Source organism: Athene cunicularia, assembly GCF_003259725.1.
Source record: "Athene cunicularia isolate RWA chromosome Z unlocalized genomic scaffold, athCun1 chrZ_part3, whole genome shotgun sequence".
NCBI classification, from domain to species: Eukaryota; Metazoa; Chordata; class Aves; order Strigiformes; family Strigidae; genus Athene; species Athene cunicularia.
Window position 1 is genome coordinate 11424275 of NW_020799144.1, and position 26431 is coordinate 11450705.

At 36.7% G+C, this 26431-nt stretch overlaps 1 protein-coding gene across 2 annotated transcripts in view; it reads right to left on the reverse strand.

The window, feature by feature from the left end:
• Window positions 1-26431, reverse strand: part of EDIL3 (EGF like repeats and discoidin domains 3) — a 202650-nt gene that overhangs the window by 92069 nt on the left and 84150 nt on the right. For both annotated transcript variants that reach the window (XM_026866612.1, XM_026866611.1), the window contains one exon: window positions 10307-10420. In XM_026866612.1, the coding sequence (XP_026722413.1) occupies window positions 10307-10420 (114 nt within the window). The remainder of the gene's footprint in view (window positions 1-10306; window positions 10421-26431) is intronic.

Here is a 26431-nt window from a genome sequence, read left to right on the forward strand (position 1 = left end):
ACAAGTGGGTATTTGTATTGTTAGAATAGCAATAGGTACAATATTACAAACCGCACACTGAGCATGCAATGTCGCCAACAACTGTACAGATTTGTCAACAAAATAAAATCATGTTTATGGGTGAGTTGTATCAAACAGATTTTGCTGGATTATTAATGGATATTAATCTGTCCATCAGTTTTAAAGGGTAGAAGTTTTGTGTGGTAGTTTTCTGTAAACAAAATTTCTAAGTAACTACACCAAATCAAGAGCTGGACAAATTACATTTAGCATTAATACTAGTAAACAATCACCAATACAAAGGAAAAGGGGTTGAATTAAAAGTGATTCCATCAGCTTTTCTTGGCAAAGTATGATTGTGAATTTTTGAGATTTTAACTCCATTTCAAAAAACGCACCCTTCTGAGTCCCAGTTTATGTACACCATGACACAAAGACAACGAAACCTTTCTCTCTCAGTATTGTATGGCCACCAAACTTGTAATCTCTGTTCACATCCTCATTTATTTTGAGGCGGCGTCACCCTTGAGTAAGTAGCACTGTGGCTGCTGACCCTCCAAGCTGCAGGGCTGCACGCGCTGCCTGTGAGGCTCCCCACAGCCACCGAGGCTTGCCACTCGCCTCTGGTCTGAGAGGCAACGAACAGCAGCCATGTCTGTGCTGAACCCTGACGAAGCTAGGAAGCAGACTAAGTTGTGATGAACAACATCCCACTTTTCCTTCTAACACAACCAATGATAAGATGCTGGAGATATTCTGAATTTAAGTAATTAGATCATCTAATGGAATGCAACAAATGAACATGGTGGTGGTCAGGTACTAAAATAGATGGAACCTACTAGCATCCCTCACCCCCCATGTATGTATCTTACACGTCGCTGCACCAATGCCCGGAACAGGAGCTTTGCTGGACTCTCCGTCTGTCTAAAGCTGCAGGAGCTGTGAATCTTGCCTCAGTGGGAAGATGATCACTGAACATATTACATCTTCCCCTTCTGAAATCTGCAGGTGGGAGCTGTGCCGAGCCTCGAGATTTTAGTTCATGTAGGGCTCATGTAACCATGGTTTGTTCCATTTTCTCTTTAGTTTACATGGATTTTCATCTTTCACAACTTGGCTTGAATTCCAAGTGCAAATGAATCTCCAAAATGTGAATCAACTTGCAAACATCTAACTTTTGCAAGGTTTATACCATACACACTTGTAATTCTACTCTGTGCCTGGTTTGTTAACTACTGCAAACCCGAAGGCAGTTCCATTATGAGGAGTTTGTATGAGTCTAAGGATGATTTTACCTCTCATTGCTCATTCCTGTGTGTGCCAAAGGGTAGCACAGACTAGACCAGACTGACTCAGATAGCAAGCAACCCTCCATGATTGATCTCTTTTAAAATAAATTACTATGCCTTGAAATAAGGTATTTTCCAATTGGACTAGCCATCCTCCATGAGTAATCTATCTTGAAATAAATATTATGCCTTGAAATAAATACTATGCCTGGAAATAAGGTATTTTTCAATTGGACTAGTACCTGAAGCAGAAAAAATGTTCCTGTGACTTGGCTATTGGGAACTTTTTTGAGCCTATTGCTGCTGTAAATTATTCTTTTCATATATTTATAATCATTAGTGCTTTTACTGAAGGTGTTTTTCAATACTTTTAAGGGGGTTTTTTGGTTATAACCAGTGATTTGTTTTCAGCTTGCTTCTACTGGCTACAGTCTGGCTTTTATTTCTTTTATAGTACCAATTCCTTACTTGCAAATTATTTTTCATTTCTGTGAGGATGTAAAAAAAGAATGTGCATTATTGGCCAGACCAGGAACTTAAGAACTGTAGAGGCTACTTTGAGAATAACAGTGTGCTGTAATTTTTCTTTTAAGGCTTAGAAATGCTGAAATATGCATTGTCATAGGCTTTGCCAGGCATAAAAATGCACATAAAAGTTATTTCAAAACAGGAACAGTGGATTTTATATATATAAGGTAAGTATTTTTTTCTTCTCTACCTTTTGTGAATGTCTATGATTCTATATTACTGAAAAGGCAGAGTCATATTGCTCCTTCAGTAGGAAGAACAGATAGGTGGAAGACAGGTAGAAAGAGTCCATGACCCCAGTGCAACCTTCCTGCCTCTTTACTGAAGGTGATTGATGGGCATCGTAAGTCAAGAATGACACAAAGCCTGAGGAAAGCAGATCAGTAGGTTTAAGGAAGAAAACATGGCAAGAGAGTTGCCACAACAAGGTGGTTCAAGATAAAATGAGATGTTACAAAGTCAGGTCGTAGATGCCTGAATATAGGGTTGAGCTCATCTCGTGGTTATTGACAAAACCTAAAATCTACTATTGCGCTAGATGAGTCATGTAGTAAGGAGATGATTAAATGTGTAAAATATGCCTGCTGGATCCTAAGGGCTTGTCTGAATATTTTACAAGGCGTTTCTGTCAGGTGTCTGAGTAAAGATTGTATCCTCTACTGCCTAATCAAAGTAAGATATTGCAAAATTAATTTTCAAAGGGTGACATTGCTGTACAGTACAACTGCAGCAAGATGAAAATGTACCCAAAGGCAGAGGGCTGAGGACTTGATGTTTCAACATCAAACACTGAGAGATCAGTCTCATTTTCCTATTGTGTTGAAAGGAAGAACTACAATTCTGAACCATTGACACAAATTTTGCACACCTTTGCATCTTGCATGGGATGTCTGGACAAAGAAGGTCTGCAATGGAAGGGCCAGAGTGCGCTTTATTGTTAGAAGACTCTATTAGAAATGTTAGCGTTCGATTAATATTTCTCACTAGGTCACTGAAACGCCCGGGGGAACATTTCAATATTAAAAAAGTGTTCTGTCACTTCTGTAACATTTTCTGCCTCTTTGCACTTTCATACCAATACACTACACAGAAATGCTAGCCAGACAATATTACAAGAATGCTGGAGCCTCAGCAAACCTCATTAGTTTCAGCAAGACATTCAAGATGGGTTTTGTCCGATGCAAATATATAAATTGTATTCTGTCCATGATTAGCTGAAATAGTTGAAAATGTATATAAGCCATCACACTTACTCAGGATTTATTTAACCTCTTACAATGTCTGTTTTTACTCTTTTAGCATGTCCAAAAAATGACAGACTACCTAGATTGAGTTGAATTACCTGGGTTAAAGTCACATTTAACATGTAAAATTTTTCCCTCTTGCACTTTCAAAATGTATTTCTAATGTTACTTTTCTAGGATATTTCTATAATCCAGGGAGGTCATAAATTGAGTATTAGCATTAACTTTATATTAAATAGATACATTTATTTTAGTGACAATTTTTATTCCATTCGTTTTGTCTGAGATTAAGCACACATTATTCCCTAAACCAATAAGGACACCATAAGAATGATAATTTAACTACCTTCACTACATACAAAAATTTAATTAATTTCTCTATGGGTAGTATTTGTGCATACATATATCTATACACACAGTTGTATACACATACCTAAAATCTCCTTAATTTTTCTGTGCAAGTCTTGAACTTGTCATTTAAATAATGACAGAGGAATGTACATATTTACTGAATTTTTATTTGTTGTCATGTTGGCAAATGAGCTGAGAATTCTAGCTTTTAAATTTTATGGAGTTTGAAGAGAAACAAACCAAGAAAAATATAAAAACTAAAATAAATTCTTACCTTTGCCTTAAACATGAATTAGAGAACAGTTTCTACTCTCTTCATTAGACTTGATTAACATTTTTAGCTGCTGTTAAGTCTTAATTTCATGCCCAGGCTCTGTCATTCCTTTGTACCAGCCCAGCATTTGTGTGGCTGTGAAGTTCGATGCATCAAAGAAATGATCTGGTTCATTAATTACTTTTTTATTTCTGGGGTCAGTTTTTGCTGGGACTACAAGGCAAAGGGGTTAAACAGCAGCCCAGAATGAGCCACAAAAGAAGCAAGACAGGCAAAGAAGAGCTGAAGCAAGACTACTTCAGGCAGCAGCAGGGCTGGCTTATGTCAGTTTTCAAGGAACTGTTACTGTATGATGCAATAAAAAACAGAGGTCCCTATTCCCTGACAATTTTATCCCTGTTCCCTGACAAAAAACAGAAAATCTGTTTGGAAATTTATCAAATTTGAAGGCAATTATGGGAATTTACCTATTTAATAATTGGAAAGAGAGTAAATCAGGAAACTTGTTTTGGTTCAGTTTAAGGTCATCGTTAACAAGTAATCTAGAAATCTCTCAGGTTTAGCATGTGCCTTGACAGAATTTCCAGTACATACTGAAAAGATGAATGAAAATGGAACAGAAACACCAATATAAAAAAGTAAATTATTTTTGTACCAATGAATGTATATCTTCTTTGCACATGATTATGACGCTCTTACTTTAAATACAAGAGTCTGTATTTCCAGAAACTGCAATTCTTTCTACAGTTCATTTATTTTTCCTCATGGAAGTTGAAAATATGAATCAACTGATTAAACACAGAAGGTTGGTAAATATCATCATACATCACTGACATCTTGAACTACAGAGAAACTTCAAAGACACAAAAGAAAAATTAGTATGTTTGGCCACTTTTGTTTTACAGAAATTTGCTATATAATTTTATATAACAGCAGTATTTCAGATCACAAAACTGTCAGATATTCAAAATAATCCAGAATATGCTTAAAAACAAACTTCATACTGGACTGTTCACAGAATTAGTCAAAGTGTTATTCTGAGCTGTAGGGAGACTTTGGTCCTTCTAAATCTCACTCAAAGAGATTTTAATATTAATCAGCAATTTAGGGAACTCAAGTCCATGTTGATTCCTGTCAAATAAAGTGTTTCACACTGGCTCACTACAACTTTCAGGCCACAACATATTGCCAGGTGGAAATGCATAAAAAAATCTTATGCCTAGGTTCCCCAGCAGGTCATCTGGAAATGAGGTATGGTTGTAAGGGGATCAATTTTACTATTCAACAACATTCCAGTGCTTAACAGCTTAATTTTAATGGGGGCATTTTCACAAGCTGAATTTACCAGAAAGCCTGTTATCAGATTTATTAATTTAAGAAAATAGTTAATTTATGATTCTTACCTGTATTTTGAAAACACAGACTTCCTGGAAGACAAATTATACTCAGACGTAAAGCTTCCTCCCCCGACAAGCTTTTAACTGTTTCATAAATAGTTTTATTTTGCCTGTGCACTTTTTATGCCCTAATCCCTGTGGTGGTTGTTTTGTGTAGGGTTTTTCTGAACTTAATCTTGGAGTCTTTCTGAACTGAACTTCAACACTGCTGAGACAAGGCTGGTAAGAGCTGGAGCTGAGGAAGACAGAGATACCAAAGACTGATACTGAAGACTGTGAACATCAAGCAGAGAAGTTCAAAGGACAAGACCTGAAGCCAAAAAGTCCCAGCAAGTGAGAACACTGCCTTGAAAACACACTTATAAGCGAAGTGTGCAGACACCAAAAGAAGTAACACAGTCTTTTCAAAAAATACTGTGAAACTAGTTATTTATCCTGTGCTACAGATCATGCAAGTTGCAGGTGTTCTGTATTCCTGGGAACAATTTTTAAAGAAAGAAAATTCTGAAATCACAGTGCATCAGAACACTTTGGATGACACTATCTAGCTTGGGAGTGTAAGGCTGCATGTAAGCAGAAGTCCTGAAAGTCTCTTTATGCCTAAACCTGTCAGATCTTTAAATAATTTTAAACTAAAAATGACACTGAAAGGAGAGGCATTTACATTTAAATAAAAAAATTCCACTTTGATTCCCCTGGAGGAGAAGTCAGAAGATGACCAAGTGCAGTAGAGACGCATTAGTGTATTAAAACATAAAGTGCGGGAATCAAATGAAAATAATGTGAAGGTATGCTGCTTTAGCAGGATTTCTTACATGCTAGACAAGGTAAATTGGTGCACATGCTGTGAATGCAGTCCTCCTACATATGGGCTTGTTGAATACACAGAAAAGGAGGTGAAAGGGCCACAGCATATATAAAAAATATTTACAGTGACTAGTCTGATCTGTATCTTTAAAGAAAAGCATAAGAAAATTTGCCATATGCTTTAACGGCAGCAACTCTTGGCAATCAGCAAAATGTAGCTCTGAAATAAAAAAAAAAAAAAAAAAAAAAAAGAAAAAAAAAGAAAAAAAAAGTGATCAAAAATTACCTGTGGAAGTCCTCACAGTCCAAAATTATTGCAACTCACAATACATGTTGCTCATGGGAGATTTTAACAATACAAATTTGTACTGAATAATGCAAACAGTCTGACACTGATGAAAGTGGCTCCCTGTTGCCTGTGATCCAGAAAGTAAAAACTTCAACCCCAGGAGAATCTGTCTTAGAAGCAGTACTTATTTATAGAGACTCCAAGACTAAGGAAAGCTGTAATGGAGGTAATCATAATGAATAGCTTGAATTCAGCAGAAGCAAGAAATAGGTTCAGAGAGTGCAAGAACAGAAGGAGATGCAGCTGCATCAAGGAAATGCTGAGGCCTTAAGAAATCTGAAAATATGGAATTAATGTAGTTTAGCTTTTGCTTTCAGAGGATGGAAAAAGGTGCTCTCTTTCCATTCTGTGTTTACTAAACATCTGCAGGCAAATTTTGTAAATACCAGATGCTCAGTGAAGTATCTCTTAACAGGTTGATAAGCTTATTCCAGAACAATTGAATATGTTTGGAAGCCGTCAGTGCTCTTGCACTCCACATTATTTTGACTTTGCCTCATCCTGTGCTTTACAGCAATGAGAAGCAGCTGGTTTAAGTATCATTTATGCCTGAATGGCTGAAGATAGCAGTAGATAATAAGAAATAAAGAAGAGTGAATTTAAGTCTTTCCAGAAAAAAACCCAAGAGTTCAGGCCAGTGTTTCAAAATGAAAAGGATATGTAAATAAAACAGGAGGCGGCCCCAAAGGAGCATAAGTATTGTTGGGGTGCAAAGCACATCAGCTGGCCAGATCACCTCCATGTCTTCTGAGAACCTTCTTCCATGGTTGAGCCCTTAGTAAGAAACTCCAAACCTCATCCATGCCAGAAGGAGACTCAGAAGATGGTCAAGGTGGTCCAAAGAGGGTTCTAAGCTCATTGGGGATTTTACTGCGATTTTAGGACTCATTTCCAGACAAGGCTTCTCCTCTCACTTCAGCTGCACTAGTTATTAGCAGAGGCTCTTGGGACTAGCCAGAAGGATTTTCTGTGGATGTCCCACAAGGCTCACAGGACCTGTGTGTAATACAACAGTTGTCTCACACCTGGAAATTGCTACACATGAGATAAAATGGAAGCAAATTATTTAAGAGATTAGTTAGGAGAAGTTAATTATGGTGAAAATAAATGGTGGAATTAAAAGAAAAATAAAGAGAGAATATTCAGTTGGAGCATTAGCTAAACTACTTCAAGCTGGTGAGTAACATGATAAGTCATTATTGCAAAGCATTGGTATTTGGGTTATATCAAACTAGATATACTACTAGAAAATGCATCCTGGAGGACAAGCCTGCCATGACAGGAGAATGGAATGCACAAGGTGTTTTTGCCTTTTTTATTCTTTGTCTAGGATATTTCACATATTCTGTGATATGGATTTGCAGTCTTTGAGCTTTGTGAGGTAATTCTGAGACAGCAACCAGTAATTTACATAATTAGCATAACAGTATTTAATTACATGATTACTGTAAATATGTGTAAAACTCTAATGTTGTAATTAGAATGTGTAATTACTACTTGTAATTACATAATTAGGTATGATGACATAAACAAAGTTCTCATAAAAAAAAGAGTATTTACAAGCTCAGCTATAGGAACCAGTGTAGTACACAATTATATTGGTGGCATAAAAAGAAAAGTTGCCATTTTAATACTAGCTGTGCTAAAGCTAGCTCAAGAGTAGATGAATGCTAGAAGTTTGTGAACTGTGCCATAGCGCTAGAAGAATGAATTGACTTTCCCGAACAGAGGTAGCTCAATGATTATAGTCAGTACAAGTATTACTCCCAGCCTTAACTATTTGTCATTTACTGATGACTCTTCAGATGTTTACCTGACTAACATGAGTTTAAAGTGTGGTATAACAGAAGTAATCAAATATCTGCATTGTGTAGAATTTTTAAATTATTGGTTTAAGTAATATATTACTTTTAAGTCTTCAAAGCACATCTGATTTCACACTCCTCCCATAATAATGTCCTGTGACACCACACTGGCGGGTCCCTATGCAGAGGGCGTACAGAAGAGGAGTTTTCTACCACTACACTCTAGTGCTGCATTGCCATGCCTTCCACTTAACCATACCATACATGATCTGCAGCTTGCAAATTAACTGTTTCTGCGAAGCATATTTTAAAAATCATTGTCCTTGATCTCTACACCAAAGTAATTTAACTGTTGTATAGAACCATCACAAGTATAAAAAGAATTTAACTCTCAATAGAATTATCCTTCAAATACCTTAGTGTTCTTCCCAATGAGTTAGACAACGGAGTCTTGGGTCAGAGCTATGAGTATGTATCTGTAGAAGCATCTCCAGAAAAATCGTTTGACTAGGTGTTTGGCTTAGCAGTGGAAATACCCCAAGCATGACCAAGAAAGACAGATTGTTGGTAGAATATTTTGCAATTCAGTAACTGACATTAGCAGTTGTTTCAGTATACTACAAATTATTTTTTGTGCACATATATTTTGTTATATGCTCTCCAAAATAGAAATCTGTATGTGTAGATATATATACACATAAAAACAAATCCAGTACAACATGTAATATGTACCACTTCACAAAATTAATATTTACATGTAATTACATATACATCTATAAAAAGAAAAATAGATATGAAATAACAGATGATGATCCATAAAATGGAATGATCACTTCAAGTAATCCATCTACCTTGTTTCTAGCAAAACAGGAGATTAGTGTTATGTGATCTACAGTCTGAGCAATGTTCAAGATTCAGCCAAAAGACCAGAAGGGATGAACCTTGAAGCTGTGGATGGGATTCCTGATAGAATTCTAAATGGAAATTCAACTGCACCTTATATATACATGAAGTATTTCACCAGCAACTTTTACAGAAAACTTTAATAGATGTTCATTTTTTACAAATTCTTTAAGGTAGCCATATAGGCTTGTAAAATTGTCAAAGCAAATCTTAATATTTGATTGATCTCTAGAATGATAAATGTTACATTGGATGCCTGAAATCTTTTCCCTGATGCATATATAAATCTGGATATTTACTGAGGCTACTTTAGAGAATTTCCAGCTTGTCATTTGTGGTTATTGGTCTATGTTATTTTCTTCTCCCTTCATCCCCATGCATCCACAATGTGAACACAGAAAAATTAATCATATTCTTCAACTTTGTAATGGTTTCATTTATTTAGTATTCACCTTGCACCATTTAGAAAAAAAATTTCCTACTACACATGATAGGTCTTCCCTGAACTAGAAATCTCCTTTCTTGAATGCGGATGACTCCAGTATTTCAGGTATTTTGAATGTAGTATCTAATACTACAAATGCTAATATACAAATACTTTCATTTTTCTCCTTAAGGTACCAAGCTTGATGTATCTTGGGACTATATTAGCTTTTTCCACAACATCATCATATTAGCATCCTTTGTTTGACTAAAACACACAGGCGGTATTTCTCTGCAGTATTTCAAATCCATGAGCCTCTAAAATCCACTACTAACTGTTAAGATAAGGTATATTACATATTGTACCAAAGCAGTTTATTTTTGTTATTTTACTCTTGAAGATTACCTAGCCTTTCATACATGAAGAACTCCCTTGTAGTAATGTTATTGGTAAAATCATGCAACTCTGTTCCCAGGACAGATCCTGGAGGAACTCCATTAATGTCTTCTCTGTAAACCAGTGGTCCAATTTTCAGAGGTTAGTGACATATCAAAGAAACATATATTTTTGCCCTCCTCTTACACTTGTTGATATCTGCTAACAATTACAGTTTATGACAAGATACTTGGCCAGATGAACCCCTAGCCTTAATTGGTTTTTGTATTTTTCTGCTTCATGCTATTTACTCCTTCTTGTTTGATTCTTAGACAATAATTTTGTATTTTGCAAGTCTTTCCATCATATCAGATGCCTTGCTTGGACTTGTGACAGATTAGGTTTCTTAAACTTCCTTCATTTTGAAAAGAGTAAGGCTCTTTTGAGCATTATGTATTTGTAGAGCAGAGAAATATTTCCACAGTATACTATAGTTGTTTCTGCAAAAGAAAATATGTATTTTATATTAAAAAATAGATATAAAAACATGCAATACTTACTCTGTTGGCAGTTTCTTCCCATGAATTCACCTGGGCACTCACAGGAATAGTTAGCAACAAGATCTGTACAGATTCCACCATTCTTGCAGGGTTCAGCTTCACATTCATTTACATCTGCAGGAAGCACACAAGATAATGTCAGGATTAGCAAAGAGAAATCGTAAAAGTAATAAGCACACATTTCAAAGCACTAAACCACAATGTATTTATACAATTGACATTAGAAGACATACTTTCTTTTGCTCAGCAAACACGCTCAGAAAAGGACGCGATTAAACAGGGCATGCTTTAGGAAAAAAAAAAAAGCAATCTTTTCTATATTTAGCTAGTTTCATGTATCTGCTAAAGCTTTACCGTTTCCCATCACACAACAGTATTTGAAGTTGGGGATTTTCGCTATAATTTCTGGATGACATCAGGGCCAAAAGTCACAGTTTGGTCTTAAATAAAAATTTCAATTTGTTCTTACAGAGTACTTATTAATGATCCTTGCAACTTCAAGAAATGTAGCTACTTCTTTATCAACAGATGCCAGTTAAGAATGTCTCTCAGTTCATCTTAATTCATTAAACATCTAATTGACAAGGTTGTTTAACCGTCTAAAAAATTTCCTTTCTTTGCATGAGTTAGTGAGTAAATTGAGACTAATAGCTTGATCTAGAAACTTGCAAATTTTATTAAATTCAAAAGACAGAAAAGGTGGTTAATTTCATTTGAGTTTCCCTTTTCCAGTACACTTTGTCAAATGCTTCAAGAATAATACTCCCCTGTGTTTTTCCATGTAGTAACCTTCAAGTATAATATCAGATTCTTTTTCTCAAATGCAATATGGTATTTTTCAGTCATCACACATAGGCAGCTGAAGGATAATAGTATGTCATAATTAAAAATTCTCTCTCTGCATTTATGTTTATTCTGTATGGAGTAGAAATTCTGTATGGATTTTATACATATTTGTCTCAAAAGGCTTCATCAATGCATACAGTTAAATATTTAAAAGATGCTAGCCCACACTAGCTTCATTAAGAGTTAAAGTCCTGTTGCATTCGACACTGTAATCAGCAAACAGAAAAGCTGTCTTGTACTACGATTCTACTTCACTCAGTCTTGCTTAAATGCATATTCATTTTGAATATAGTTACCATATAGCACAGAACTAAGTTCAAATGAGAAGACACTTAACTGTGTCTAGCTGCATTCATTGGTGGGGGAAATGCCCCGTGAATTGCAATAATACTCCTCACTCTTGTGTTGAATCTGCTTCTGACCCCAAAATGCAAAACCAGATTGTGCTGGCATATACAAACTAAATAAGATTCTGCATAAATGTCTAAACCTGATGCGATAAGGCTTATGCAGAAGAAGCCAGCTCTGTCAAAAAAAAAGCTGCTTAATTTCTTGTAGTTGAATATGTAACTTTTGTACTTTTGATTTTATTTTTTTACATTTCTAGGAATCAACGTACAAAAATTCAGTGTTTCATTCCATACAACTTGTCTAGATCTGACTGATTTTGTGATGTCTCCAGGGAAGTTTGTATCTTCCGTCTTTTCTGCTGATCTAAAAAGCTGTGTAGCTTTTAAGTTATGTATGTGAGGTGGGTTGAAAACTGGCTGAATGGCTGGGCCCAGAGGGTGATGATAGGGGTATAAATCTAATTGGACGCCAGCAATTATCAGTGTACCCACGGAGTCAATACTGGTCTGATCCTGTTATCACCTTCATTAATGACCTGGATGGTGGGGCAGAGTGCACCCCAAGCAAGTCGGCAGATGACACCGGGAGGAGTGGCTGATACACCAGATGGGTGTGCTGCCATCCAGAGGGACATCAACAGGCTCGAAAAATGGGCCGAATAGGAACCTCATGAAGTTCAATAAAGGCAAGTGCAAAGTCCTGTCTCTGCCCCTGGGCAGGAACAGCCCGATGCACCAGTATACACTGACAACAAGTTGACCATCAGACAACAGTGCACCCTCATGGCAACCAAAGGCCAACAGCTTCCTGGGCTGTGCTAGGCAGAGCATTGCCAGCATGTGGAGGGAGGTGATCCTTCACATCTGCTCAGCACTGGTGAGCCACACCTGGAGTGCCGTGTCCAGTTGTGGGCTCTCCAGTAAGAGCAAGACATGGACAGAGTGGAGAGAGTCCAACAAAGGGCCACTAAGATGATTTAAGGGATCGGGGCACCTCACCTCTGAAGAAAGGCTGAGAGAACTGGCATAGTTTAGCTTAAGGAAGAGGAGTGTCAGGAGGAAACTCATCAATACATATAAATAACTGAAGGGATGGTGCAGAGAAGATGGAGCTAGACTCTTTTCAGTGGTTGCCAGTGGCAGGATAAGAGGTACTGAGAACAAACTGAAACACGGGACATTCTGTCTCAACACTCTAAACACTTTTTTACTGTGAGGGTGACTGAGGTATTTGTGGAGTCTCGATCCTTGGAGATATTCAAAACCATTTTGGATATAGTCTTGGTCAGCCAGCTCTAGGTGGCCCTGTTTGAGCAGGTGGGCATGGACCAGATGACCTCCAGAAGTCCCTTTTACCTTCAACCCTTCTGAGGTTCTTTGATAATCTGGACAGAAATGCAAGGACAGACCTTCAGCTAAATGTGAAGCTAGATTTAGTTCTTTGAACTGGAAAAAATTCAGATTTTTATACTCAAATTGACGATAATTACTGATCTCTGAGCTTCTTTTTAATCCCTCATGTCTTACTTTTTGTTGCCTATAAAGATATCACATGCTGGACTAATAAAAATTCACAGGATTAGCTGAATTTCTGTCTATTACAGAGGAGGAAGAGGAATAACAGCTTAGTGTGCGAGAAATAAAACCTGTCAAGGGAAATGACCAATGAAAAGACCTGCTCAATTCGAAATTAAATTCTTTATATGTATTTATGAAATTTAACAAGATTCTTGAGCTCCCTATTTGCCTTTTTAAGCAAAGCCCATTAACCTTACATTTTCATCAGGTTATTAATCATTTTAATATAGCCTAACACAATTGTAGGACAAAAATATCAAGGTCACTGTGAACTAAAAAAACATTAAGTGAACATATGAACTATCCCTTACTTCATGAAATAAAGGTATAATTTATCCTCTTAAAAGCTTTTCTGTGTAAAGATAATATCTTCTCAAGATATTTAAACTTTTCTAATATGCCATTCTGTTGAAATACATAGGAAAAAAATGCACAGCTTTCCAGCGTATTTCATATTGTTGATACGATGATGCTGAAAACAGACTGAACCTTAAGTAGCAGATACTTTTAAAGCAATCCTCATATTCTGTCCATATGGAGCAATTAGCTATGATCAGTACAGAAAGATGGAAGTTTTTTATTGTCATCTTTATTAGTTGGATCCTACAGTGATTTTTTTTTTTTCCCCAGTAATTTGAGAACTTTTCATTCCATCAGTTCAAATATGTCCTATTTGATGAATGAGGAATGACTAGCTCATTGTAGCACCATGTTTGACACCAGCACAGATGTTTAGCTGGAAAGATATTGAACTAAACTGTGTTAAAGAAAGAAGTGTAAGTTCTACAGAATTATTTAATTTACTATTTATTATTTCCATTGATTGAATGTACAGGTATAGAACATTTAATTAAAAGGGTTAAATTAATTTTGGTCAGACTTTGTTCAAATTCCTAGATGTGTCATTTGTGATACTCAACCTTACATCAGCTGGTGTGTTTCTTTCTTCTGAAACACATATATTCCCTTTTAAACTTTGTTATATTGTCACAATTGGAAGTAAATTTGAGTAGAAAATTTAAAATGCCAGAGTTTCTCCTTAGTTGCTCCTAAACACAATAAAGGCTCCTAAAGAAAAGCTCTCTGTATGTTGTCAGATACAAATTCTTCACCGACTATACAATCAACCTACCTACATCAGAAGGATGTGCTTTTAACATAAGTTAACTAAAACAAAGTAAAATCACTGCAGGTTGCTCATGATTTTTCAGGTAAGCTTAGGTTTTATGACAGGTCAGATTTTGAAGTGTAGTTCAGATAACAAACCTAAGCATCGCAGTCACTAAAACACAAGACAGCTGGGTACTAACCAGAGAATTCAGGGTTCCTCACAGGAGGACCTACTAAAACTGAGAGAAATGGTGTCCTGAAGAGGTTTAAGTGCCACCACAGAAAAAGCCTGTAATTCTAAATATTGTCCAGGTTACCTAAAAAAACCCTGCAAAATGCCAAAAAAACTCAAACACAAAAAACCTAATGGCCACCCTACCCAACTGGTAGTAGTGTAGGAACAAGGAAAAGCTGACCATTTTCTGAAAATAGATTGTTCCTTGTATAACAGCTTGAAGGGCTAAGACAGTTGATTAGGAATTAAAGGCTATGCTAACGTTTATTTTTATGCTGAAGATGATTACATTGATATTTTCTACTTCCTAAAATCAAACCAGATGTACAAATATATTAAGCACGCTTCTGTTCAAAGTACAGTCATTATGCACCTTGGAACAGAAGTATGCTGTCAGAAACTGGGCAAGCAAAAGAGAACTTCGCTATACTACATAGTTATTTGGAGAATTATCATGAGGCAGAGCTCTGGGTTTTTCTCCTTCTTTGCTGGATTATATATTTTTATTAATCCTCTAAGTATTTAATAAAACATGGATAAAAACCAGTACTGTACTTGCAAACATAATTACAAATACAAATGTAAATTATGTAACTGTTATAATCAAAAATTTAACTATTACTTCCAGTAATTTGAGATCTTCAGCAAGCTACTTGGTGTAAACCTGACTTTTTGTGATGAAAGGACTGATAAGCTCAATCAGTTGTTTTTGCCAACACAGCTTGTGTTTTGGCTGCAAATGCACACCAGTATCTTGTTCCTGTTCCCTGCTTGCTTGTTCTTTATGTAGCCCAAATTCCTGGTTCCTGCCACCTGAACGCTTGTTTCTGATCCAGGACCACCTTTTGCAGTATGGACTTCCTGAAGTTCCCTCCTGCTGACAGTACATTCCTTCCCTGTCCTTTGATTTATACTCATTTCGGCTTCCTGCTCAGCCTTGGTCTGCTCAAGTCTAATTCATGTTTTTAATTAGTCTTGATAATGTCTGTCTTGATAGCATGATTGGCTCCTGACAGCCACCGGATCTAGGTTCAAGCTTGCATACTGGAAGTCAACTTGGCCCTTAGTAGGAGCACTGTCTAGACATAATCCAGTTATGCCCTACTAATATTGCAAATATTTTTTTCCACAATAAACTCAAGTTATTATACAGAAAACAGATGGGAACAGAAGATCAACTGGTTATAAACTCTGGCTTCTATGAAGACCCACAACTATACACTGGATAAAGATCAAGCCACAGTTTGAGAAACACGACACACCCCGTCTCACAATTTATTTTTGTCAGAGAAAACCAGAAAACTTAAAAACTTCCCTACCCAGTTCTATTTCAAAATAAAAGTTGCTGATAATTAACAATGTGTTCAAATACCTTTACATTTGGAAACTGGTAAGGCAGAAAATGGAGAAACACACAGTATGGAATAATCATAATTTAGCTGGAGCTTAGTCTAGGCTTTTCTTGTAGTTGCTTGATGGTTCTTGATGATATATTTTAAATGCATATCTGTATTTTTTTCTTTATTGTATATTGATACTGAATGATTTAATTACATGAATAAGTACTCTATCAGTAAGTCCGCACAAAGTATATGATCTTGATTGCAGGACTTTGTAATATCCCGTTATTGTTTAAACATGAACTTGCAGATATTAAAACTTTTCATTATTACTTTCCTAACAAATACCATGAAAGTCAGTTTATATACTCTTTATATACTGGTTCAGATTGGTGCCAATTTGCTCAAGCACTGTATTTTTTATAAGACATTAAATGGTAAAGCTCCATTGAAAAGAGTAAAATTATAACAGTTTTATTTGGTAAATAATCTGACCGAAGAGAATAAATAGAATCTAATATGGCTACCTTAATACTGAGATATTCAGTTAAATATAATTTGAAGGATTGGAGGAAATTCACATATAGAAGGACACATCTCCTTTAAGAGTACAAGACTTTTGCAAAAATGTTTACAAACAAAGAAAAAAAAAAAAAAGTAATGAAAAGTTCTTTCTCATATTTCTGTGGTTTACTAAGTCTTAAACTGTAAAGATCTCCTAAATGAGGACAACCTAATTTTTTTCTAAGAAGCTAAAAGAATAAAATAGTATTTAAATGGAAAGGAGAAGCATCACCAAAAACTCTGCAAGCACTTCTAGGTCACCTTCAATTTTTGGTTTAAAGGTACAGAAAAAATAAGAAATTACTATGATAATAATTCATTTTATTGCTGTTAATTATAGATTTAAGAAAGTTTCTAAGATGTTTCTGAAGAACTTTTTGGCTGTAACTCATCTAAGCAAAAAGAAAAGGTGTAATTTGAGCTGTAAGTGTTCCTTGATTTAACCAGGATTATACAAAAACAAGCACTAATACATTGCTGGTACAACCTTGCGGTGAAAATTTTAAAAAGAACTGGGGCACATTCCCATGAAATGTGGGAATTTAGTATCTATTGTTAAATCTGAACTGGATGCATTCATTGCATATTCAACACAGGACAGCTGAAATCCAGTGGTTTGACTGCTTTTTCAAAGCTAGTTTCCTGACCACAACAGACTCTAAAAATGCTATGCCAAATAACCTGCAGGAAATTTCAAATATAATGTCATACTGAAGTGATTCACTGTTCAGATATCCTTATTATCTGATCTTCAGAAAGAGCAGAAAATAGTTTTACACTTGAATTGAAAAAGTACAAGCCTCTTGCTCCCCACCCTTAGAGGCTAAACATTATATTACCCCTACTCTCATTATTCTATACGAAGTTTTCCTTCTCCTTCACGTAATTGGTACAGCGTAACGTGGTAAATGTACTTCAGAATGACTCATCTCAGAGCTGACTAATTTTTCCTGAATCATTCAGTGCAAAAATTTCAGATAGTATTATTCTATTAAGAAGAGAGCAAGTCAGGTAAGAGAGTTACTAAACTTGTGCTCTTAACCCAGGAGAAGCATTCTAAACAAGCAAGCCAAGGAAAAATGTCTAGACACAAATCAGAACTTTTGGCTTGACTATGCATGAATGCTTGAGATTCTCTCATAACCAGTAATATACACTGTCTAAACATGTAACAAGAACAATTTTGAAAAGAGTTCAGTTGCTTCTATCCTCTCTATAGGTCTGTCAGAAATTGCCTCTTAAGCATCCTTCCTAGTAGAACAGGCCTGCCTTTCGAAGCAATTTTATCTTCTCTTTGGCTTCTTAGACTAATTGATACTGTTTTCATTATGTCTCTGTAACAAGCCCTCTTTAAAAAACAAAACAAAACAAAAACAAAAACAAAAAAAAAGAAAAAGACAAAACAAAGAAGACTTCATGCTACCTGTAAACACTGATCTTTTTCCTTAGTTTGGAAATTGGAAAACAATTTCAGGTCAACTTGTTTCATGAAAAATTGGATTATACAGTACTTTGATTTGTAAAGAAATCGAGTTCTGAGAAACTGAAAATAAAAGCATATTTTGAAGTTTTTTTAAATGACATTTTATTAAATTGAATGTGGCATATTAAAATCATTTTTAATTTTGACAAAATAGTTTTTATTATGACTAATTTCTTTCCCCTCCAGTTCATTTATCATCTTTTCCATGTATAGTTTACACCTCTGTTCAAAGTAATGCTGTTATAGTATCAGTGAACCAGCTGTAGCATCCATCTATAAAGTATTTCTTCATGTTCTATAATGGCATTTCCCCTATGCAACCCTCACAAAAATTTCCAAATTCAATTTAAAGTTTTCAAGTCACTTATGAATACATTTCTATACAATAGTAACTATAGCCACAATTTTCAGAATGCTGACATTAACTATAGAACTATTAGAAAACTAACAATAAAAAACTTATCAACAAAAAGATCCAATGATATATTTTGCAGAATACTGTTCTTCTTCTGGCACTTTGAATTAAGGCCAGAAGAAGAAATAAATAAAATTATTAGTCAGTTTAAGAATTGCTAGGAACCTACAGGGGCAACCTCTGAAGACTGCAGAATTTATGCATCACTCCAATATACACGTTTAGCATTTTATATGCAATGCACATTTTATAATGCATAGGTTTTCCAGCAAAAGAGCAAATAGTAATTATTTCTGTATTTTTACAGTCCAAAAGTTGTTTTCAGTAGTTTTCCTTAGAAACTATTGGAAACTATGCAAAAGAGTGTATCACAGAATTAATTTTGTAAAAGTCTAACATGAGCGACAGAGAGTAGAGCAGTGCCTGTTGACTTCAAAGGACTTGGAGCAGATGCTAAATAAGGTAGGGCTCTACAGAAGTCTTTGCTGAAGTAAATATACATCTTGTGTATTCACAGCAATATTTGTGGCTTTATTTTCATGCTTTTTTGTGCATTTTGAGGATAATTTTTTGTCCCTACTTCGGTTTTGAAAACACTCATAAAATAAATGAGAAAACTTAACTATGGCTCTGATCAAACAATTACATTTGAATGCACATAGGCTCCTACTGTCTGACTTGCAAAATTTTTATCTGTTAGTTATAGCCACTAAAAAGTTATTATAATTTTCTTTGTGGAGTCAGACTTCCAACACCGGACTATGTCAGTATTTTCGGATATTCTATTTACCTGTTCAAATACATATTTAATGGCTTTTCATCTGAGGTAATTTAAATTTAATAGAATTTTTGGAATAGCATTCCCAGGACCTTCCTTATGAGTTTAAAAGGGTTTACTTTAAAAGTTTTTATATAAATTGAAGCAGCTTTTTCATTTTTAATTACTTCTATTGTATACTGGCATGAAAACCTTCATCCCATTAGTAACTTACCATTTAATTTTACACTGTAGAAGCATGTCTTCAGGGCAACAATTCTTATAGTTTCCAATGAACCTTATTAAAATAATAAGCTATTTTTATAACAAGTATTTGACAAATCATTTCAACTGTAGTTGAAAAAAAAATCTTATTAAAAAGTGAATCAACTTGTGAATCATTTTATATTGCAAGCAATGATCCAAAAATCTCAACTTCACAAGTAAACTTAAATTATCCCGCATTAGACTATAACCTCTAACTGGATTATTTGTTAAAATAGCATAGGTGGGTTCATGGCAAGAAGACCAATTATTTTCAAAGGAAGTTTGAACCCAGATCAGTAAATTAGCATATTTCCCTTCACATATTGCAAAATAATTGTATTCTTTCAAAATGCAGTTGTTTATTCATTTCAGAATAGACTGAGCATAGGGATGTATCTTTTTCGCATGAGTATAGTCATGGCACGTTTTGAAAAACGCTATTAGACCAACAAGTCCTGGAGGATATGATGATGGATGTTGTAAAATGACTAAAGCAGATGGTTATATTTGTTCACATGTCTGTATTTGATATACACGGGGTGAAGTGTATTCCTTTATGGCCAATCTATATACATCTCATTTAAGCTCTCACAAAAAGTTGTCTGTGGGACTTCAGTGCACTTATGTTGCATAAGTGCACATAAATGTGCTGTGTAAAAGTAATTTCTATTTGCTAATATCTTTCAAATTTATATTCCTAGTTGCTCATAAATATATGCATGTTTTATTGTTTATGAATGTTATTGTTAGATTTAATCATAGAAATAATCTAGCACTGGAAGTAGGAGAATGGGTTGGGTCTTTTGGCACAGATCTCTAACCTTTTTTTCCCTCTAGTGGCTATAGAGTAACACACTTAACATTCAGGGACAAATATTAGATTAAGAACACATCTATAAATCACTTAAGAGTTATGGAGGGTTAATAAATGAATGGGTGGCTTAATAAATGATTAACCAAATGTCTGTTATTCACTATAGAAAATCGCTATGTTCATTACACCATAGGTATATCCTTAGTCCTATAAGGATTATACATTTGCCTATAGTATATGTACACAAACATAAGAGCAAGAGGAAAGACCTGGGAACTACAACTTGGTCATTCACATCTCAGTCCCCGGGAAAGTGATGAAGAAAGTCATCCTCGAAATAATTTCCCAACACATGAAGGACAAGATTGTGATGGAAAGTAGTCAGCAGGGATTTCTGAGGGAGAAACCATGCTTGACCAAGCATACGGCCTTCTACAGTGAGGTCACTGGGTCGGTGGATGGGGGTGAGCAGTGGATATCGTCTACCTCAACTTCAGTAAGACTTTTAACACTGTCTCCCATAACATCCTCATAGGCAGGCTGACAATTGCAAGTTAGATAAGTGGACAGTGAGGTTAATTAAAAACCAGCTGAATGGCTGGGCCCAGAGCGTGGTGATGAGCAGCAGAAAGTCCAGGTGGAAGCAAGTCACTGGTGGTGTATGCCAGGTGTGAACACAGGGGCCAACACTGTTCAACGTCCTCATCAGTGACCCAGACTGGGACACAGCACACCCTCAGCAAGTTTGCTGATAATGGAAAACTTGGAGGAGTGGGTGACATGCCAGATGGGTGTGCTGCCATCCAGAGGCTGGAGAAATGGACTGAACAAGAACCTCATGAAGTTCAACACGGGCAAGTGCAAAGTCTTTCTTCTATCCCTGAGGAGGAACAGCCCTGTGCACTAGTACATGTTGGCAAGCTGACCATCTGGAAAGCAGCTTGGTAGAAAAGGACTTGTGGGTCCTGGTGGACAACAAGTTGGCCATAAGACAGCAATGAACCTTCACAACAAAGGTGCCCAACAGCCATCCTGGGCTTCATTAGACTGAACATTGCGAGCAAGTCAACAAGAGGTGATCGTTCCTCTCTACTCACCACTGGGAAGAAACAGAATAGTAGAATGGTTTAGGCTGAAAGTGACCTTCAAAGACCATTTAGTTCCAAACCTCCCTGCTGTGCGCTGGGACATCTTTCACTAGACCAGGTTTCTTAAAGCCCCATCCAACCTAACCTTAGATACTTCTATCACAGTGCACCTGGAATGCTGTGTCCAGTGCTGGGCTTCCCAGTAAAAAAGACATGGACTTTCTGGAGTGAGTCTAGTGCAGGGCCATGGTGACTATGGGAATGGAGCATCTGACCTACAAGATGATGCTGAGAGAGCTGAGACTGGTCAGTCTGCAGAAGGAGAGGCTAAGGGGAATCTTACCCATGTGTATAAATCTCTGATGGGAGGGAATGAAGACCAAAGAGCCAAACTCTGCTCACTGGTGCCCACTGACTGGACAAGAGGCAGTGGGCTCTGCTTAAAATATAGGAAAATCCATCTGAACACATTTTCTTACAGTGAGAGTGGTCAAACACTGGAGAGAGGCTGTGGAGTCTCCATCTGGGCAAATATTCAAAACACGACTGGACATCATCCTGGGCAACTCTGCTCTGGTTGATACTTCTTGACAATGGGAGTTGGATAAGATGGTCTCCAGAGGTCTATTACAACACAAACAATTCTGTGATTCCGTGATACATGCATATGGCATATATGCCATGTATAGAGTATGTATTATCTGTGGGAAATACACTTATTTGCTAATCACTTCTCAATCACTTTCTCTTTTGGACTATAGTAATTTCCTTTGCTCCTCTGCAAAGGTGAAAAGAAAGACCACATCTCCCTGCCCATAAAGATACAAGATATGTATGAAGTAGTTTCCTCACATCACCAATGACTGCCTAGTGCAGGAAGAGAAATATTTATTGCAGGGACTTCTGTCTCACCTGACTGACAGCTCTATTATCTCAGGGCACATACACCCTGGTTGCTCTTCATGATTCACAGAGAGTTATATGTCCTGCACTAAAAACACCTCTCAGAACTGGAACTTGTATTTATGGTTGCTGGCTCAGGCAATGTCACCTTTGGTTGATGATCACATCAAATAAGACCTATCCAAACAGGTCTATGGGTTTTCCACAACTATGTTTAGCAGCTAAGGAATTGCTTTCCAGTCTAGACATATAATCTGTACCGTAACTTAAGGCCTCAGGTGGTACAATCCCTGTAAAAGATGAAGGAGGTTTTCTCTCTGTTAAAGCACTGAAATAACGAAGTCAGAAATAAATACTGCAAACTCTGAGTTTTACATTCAGGCAAAGGTTCTTTTTACGTTTTACTTTTTTCCAAATTTTATTGAAAGTTTTCCACAGTGTTATTCTGAAGCTCCTTAAATATCAAGTATGACTGACAAAGAAAATAGAAAGTATGCGAAAAGAGCAGACTAATTTCTCTCTGGTGATGGAAACTACTGGTATGGAAGAGAGTGTTGCTTTTAAATAAACTCTAAGAACTATATGAGAGTAATGATTGTATGCATAACTAGTTCTGCTAGATACACAGAAGGATCACACAGATTACATTTCAGAATCAGATCCTTTACTGACTTGTATAGAGGATAAAATGAAATCTGACAAGATTACAAAACTTATCTATTATTTGCAGGTAAATAGCAATTTAAATTCTCTTTTATGGTGTAATGCATGCACATCTGGACCACAGACCATCAATTCACTGCTTGTGCTTTGTTTTAAGGGGGCAATTCTTAAATGCTATAATTATTGCTCATCCATGGCCGAGCACCGATCTCATCAGAAGTCCTTCTGAGATGATAAGCAACTACTGAAGCTCTGTGAACTTGGACAGAAAAGTTTTAGAGTAAGAACAAATAAGCTCCTCTGGAAAGCCTTAGGAGTATCTACGCTTTTATTAACAGCAGTTACCCAAAAAGGACTTATCAGTTCCAGCATTACATCTAATTTGTTAGAAACATAGAGCTGCCAATTCCACCTTCATGTCCTTCTGCATGTTCCCAACTCCCCACTTCTCTAGGACCTACCACTGGCTACATTCAGTGACCTGATCCCACTGATAATCCCTTCTTCTGGTTAGTTTGTACATTTCCAGATAAGCCAGGCTGAAGTCTGATGGGGATATTTTCTTAGGGAAGATGGGAATCATCACTTTTGGCAGTATCAGGCAATCACACCAGAGGATTAACCAAAATTCTAGCCAGATCATGAGACTGTAGAAAACCAGGTGCCTCTCATGATGTCAGGCATTAACAAGTCATAAGAAAAGAAAGGAAGATAAACAAGACCTATTAATATTTTCAGTGTACTTGGAGAAAAACATAGGTACAGACAGGTTATGCCTACATTTGTAAGTAGTGTGGTCTTACAGAACTATAGCTGTAGAGTGAAATGATTAGAAATGAAGACAGTGTCTGCATGTCCCTACACATATCTTAGGGATGTTTTCTCTGTACAAATTCTAGGCTGGCTGGGTGGACAGAATGCCCATTTACCCACTAGTGTGTTCATGAGGAATTTTAGACTACCATACTATTTTCTTTTAGACTGTTCTCATCTCAAAGGGATCCAGTTCTTGTGCTCTGAGACTGCTGACACATGAAGCAAGGCAAAGTAAGTGGAGATGATCAAGAGTTTTTCCTTAAAAATGCAGTCCTGGTTCAAACTAAAACACTCATCCAGATGCCCTACAGAAATAATTGTATGTTATTTAACACATCAGAATAAATGCAAGCTAGAAGAATATCCTGGGTATTCATATGCAAATGTGACAGCACCATGAGTTTTGCTTGAGATATTTCATGAATACAAAGAGAATACATTTGTAATGCAGATTGGTATCTACTATTAAACTATTATCTCATCATATTGAGCTTCAAGTCCAAGTACAGTTTTTTCAAATTTTGCACACATAGGTAAGGAGTCTGACATTATATCCTTCTCTACCTCGTATACCACTTCCAAATAAACCCATTGATCTCAAAAGTGTATCCACATGACTATATACTACTTATAATTTCAAAAGAGTAGGCAGACTACTGAATATATTTCTGGATCTTCCTTATAAAATGTTCTTTGGCTTCTTCAGACTCTTAACTGGGTCTGTAGTATAACAAAAACACCTGATGACTAACTTTTTTTTCTTTAATTTTTAGAAAAACTGCCATATGAATTGTTCAAGTTCCAAACATTAAAGTCAGTCACATAATTTTCAACTAGTTCAATGAACAATGGAAATACTTTCTACATAGTAACAGGGAACTGCACAGCCGTGTGCCAGCATGAGTTCCCAGCACAAATACAGTATTTTAATTCTGCATCCTTGACACACCTACACACACAGATGGTTGAGCACAGTAGTTCTTAGAGCAGCAGAAAAATAAAAAGAAAAAACAAGAAAAAGCTCTAAATGACAAAATTAATCTTTTTTCTAACAGCTGCTTCCTACACAGATGGATCAGACCATGCCACTGTGTGACGAAGTTCTAAATTACAAGTTTTGTCTCATTAAATAATGAGTTTTATTTCAAAATTTCATTTATCTTCATTATCTTTCTCACAGAAATGTGCCAGTCTACCTGTGATGAACATGTGAGTGCAACAAAGACTGATAGCAATCCTTCCTTTAAAACTGTGGTGTGGCTGTGTTGATCCCAAACCATCACAATGGCTGAATTGTCTTATAATTTCCTGCATCTACCTAAATGGGCATAAAAAGTGTGGAGAAGGCACAGAGAACAGATGCTTGTTCAGCTCCAGCTTTCCTGTGTTTTTCCTCTAACCATCCAAAATTCTATTGCAGTTCATTTGTATGTAAAGTGTACTCTTGTACAAAATCTTGTATGGAATCGATTGCACCCTCAGCAAGTTTGCAGATGACACCAAGCTGAGTGGTGTAGTTGGCATGCTTGAGGGAAGGGATGCCAACCAGAGGGACCCTGACAGCCTTGGCGAGTGGGCCCATGTGAACCTCATGAGGTTCAACAAGGCCAAGTGCAAGCCCTGCTCATGGGTCAGGGTAATCCCCAATATCAATACAGGCTGGGCAATGAATGGATTGAGAATAGCCCTGCAGAGAAGGCTTGGGGATGCTGGTGGATGAAAAATTGGACATGAGCCAGCAATGCACAATGGCAGCCCATAAAGCTAATTATATTCTGGGGCACATAATATGAAATGTGGCCAGCAGGTCTAAGGAGGTGATTCTCCCTGCTCCACTCTCATGCGTGCTGCATCTCCTGGAGCACTGCATCCTGGTCTGGGGTCATCAGCACAAGAAAGACATGGACCTGTTAAGAGTGGATTCTCCTCCACAGGAGGGCTACAAGATTGGTCAGTGGGATGGAGCACCCCTCCTATGGAGAAAGCCTGAGTGAGTTGGGGTTGTCCAGCCTGGAGAAGAGAAGGCTCTGGGAAGACCTTATTGCAGCTTTTCAATATATAAGGACGGCTTATAAGCAAGATGGAAAGAGACATTTTAGCAGGGCCCACAGAGACAAGACAAGGGGAAATAATTTTAAACCAAGAGAGGGTAGATTTGGATTAGATATTAGGAAGAACTTTTACAACGAACGTGGTGAGATGTTGGAACAGGTTGTCCAGAGAAGTTGTGTCTGCTCCCCCCATGGGAGTGTTCAAGGCTGGGTTGAATGGGGCTTTGAGCAACCTGGTCTAGTGGAAGGCGTCCAGGCCCATGGCAGGGGAGTTGGGCTACATAATGTTTGAAGATCCCTTCCAACCCAAACCAGTCTATGATTCTGTGATCTGTATCATCTATTGGATTAGGGTTGCAAATATTAACACATTCAATAATAATTATTCCGTACTGATGTAATAATGTGGCTAACACACTGTCTTAAGAATTTCTTCTTGATGAACTGTCTTGAAGGAAAGTTGTATACCTTACAATTTGGGAACATCTCAGTTTATAAGTCACTTAGCATCTCAAGGTTTTGTCAAAAAAACTCATGTCCAGAGCTTTAAGAAAAGGACTTATGACTATACAGAAAGCCAAGGATATTTCTCTTTCATAACAAGCATTCTTTGACTCTTATAAAGATGGATTTGTATAAAGACATGGAAAGCAGGCCCATTCACAAAGTGTACTGTTTGTCAAACTGACAATCGTGAAGGTAAAAGTTTACAATAACAGAAATTTTTTTGGATCAGTAATGCTATTTAAAGGATCAAACTAACAAACAAGGTGAGTTTGGGTTTTCCAATCACTGTTACTCCCTTTAAAGTCTGTTTTCCTTTGCAGAGTCTTTCTATGCCAGTC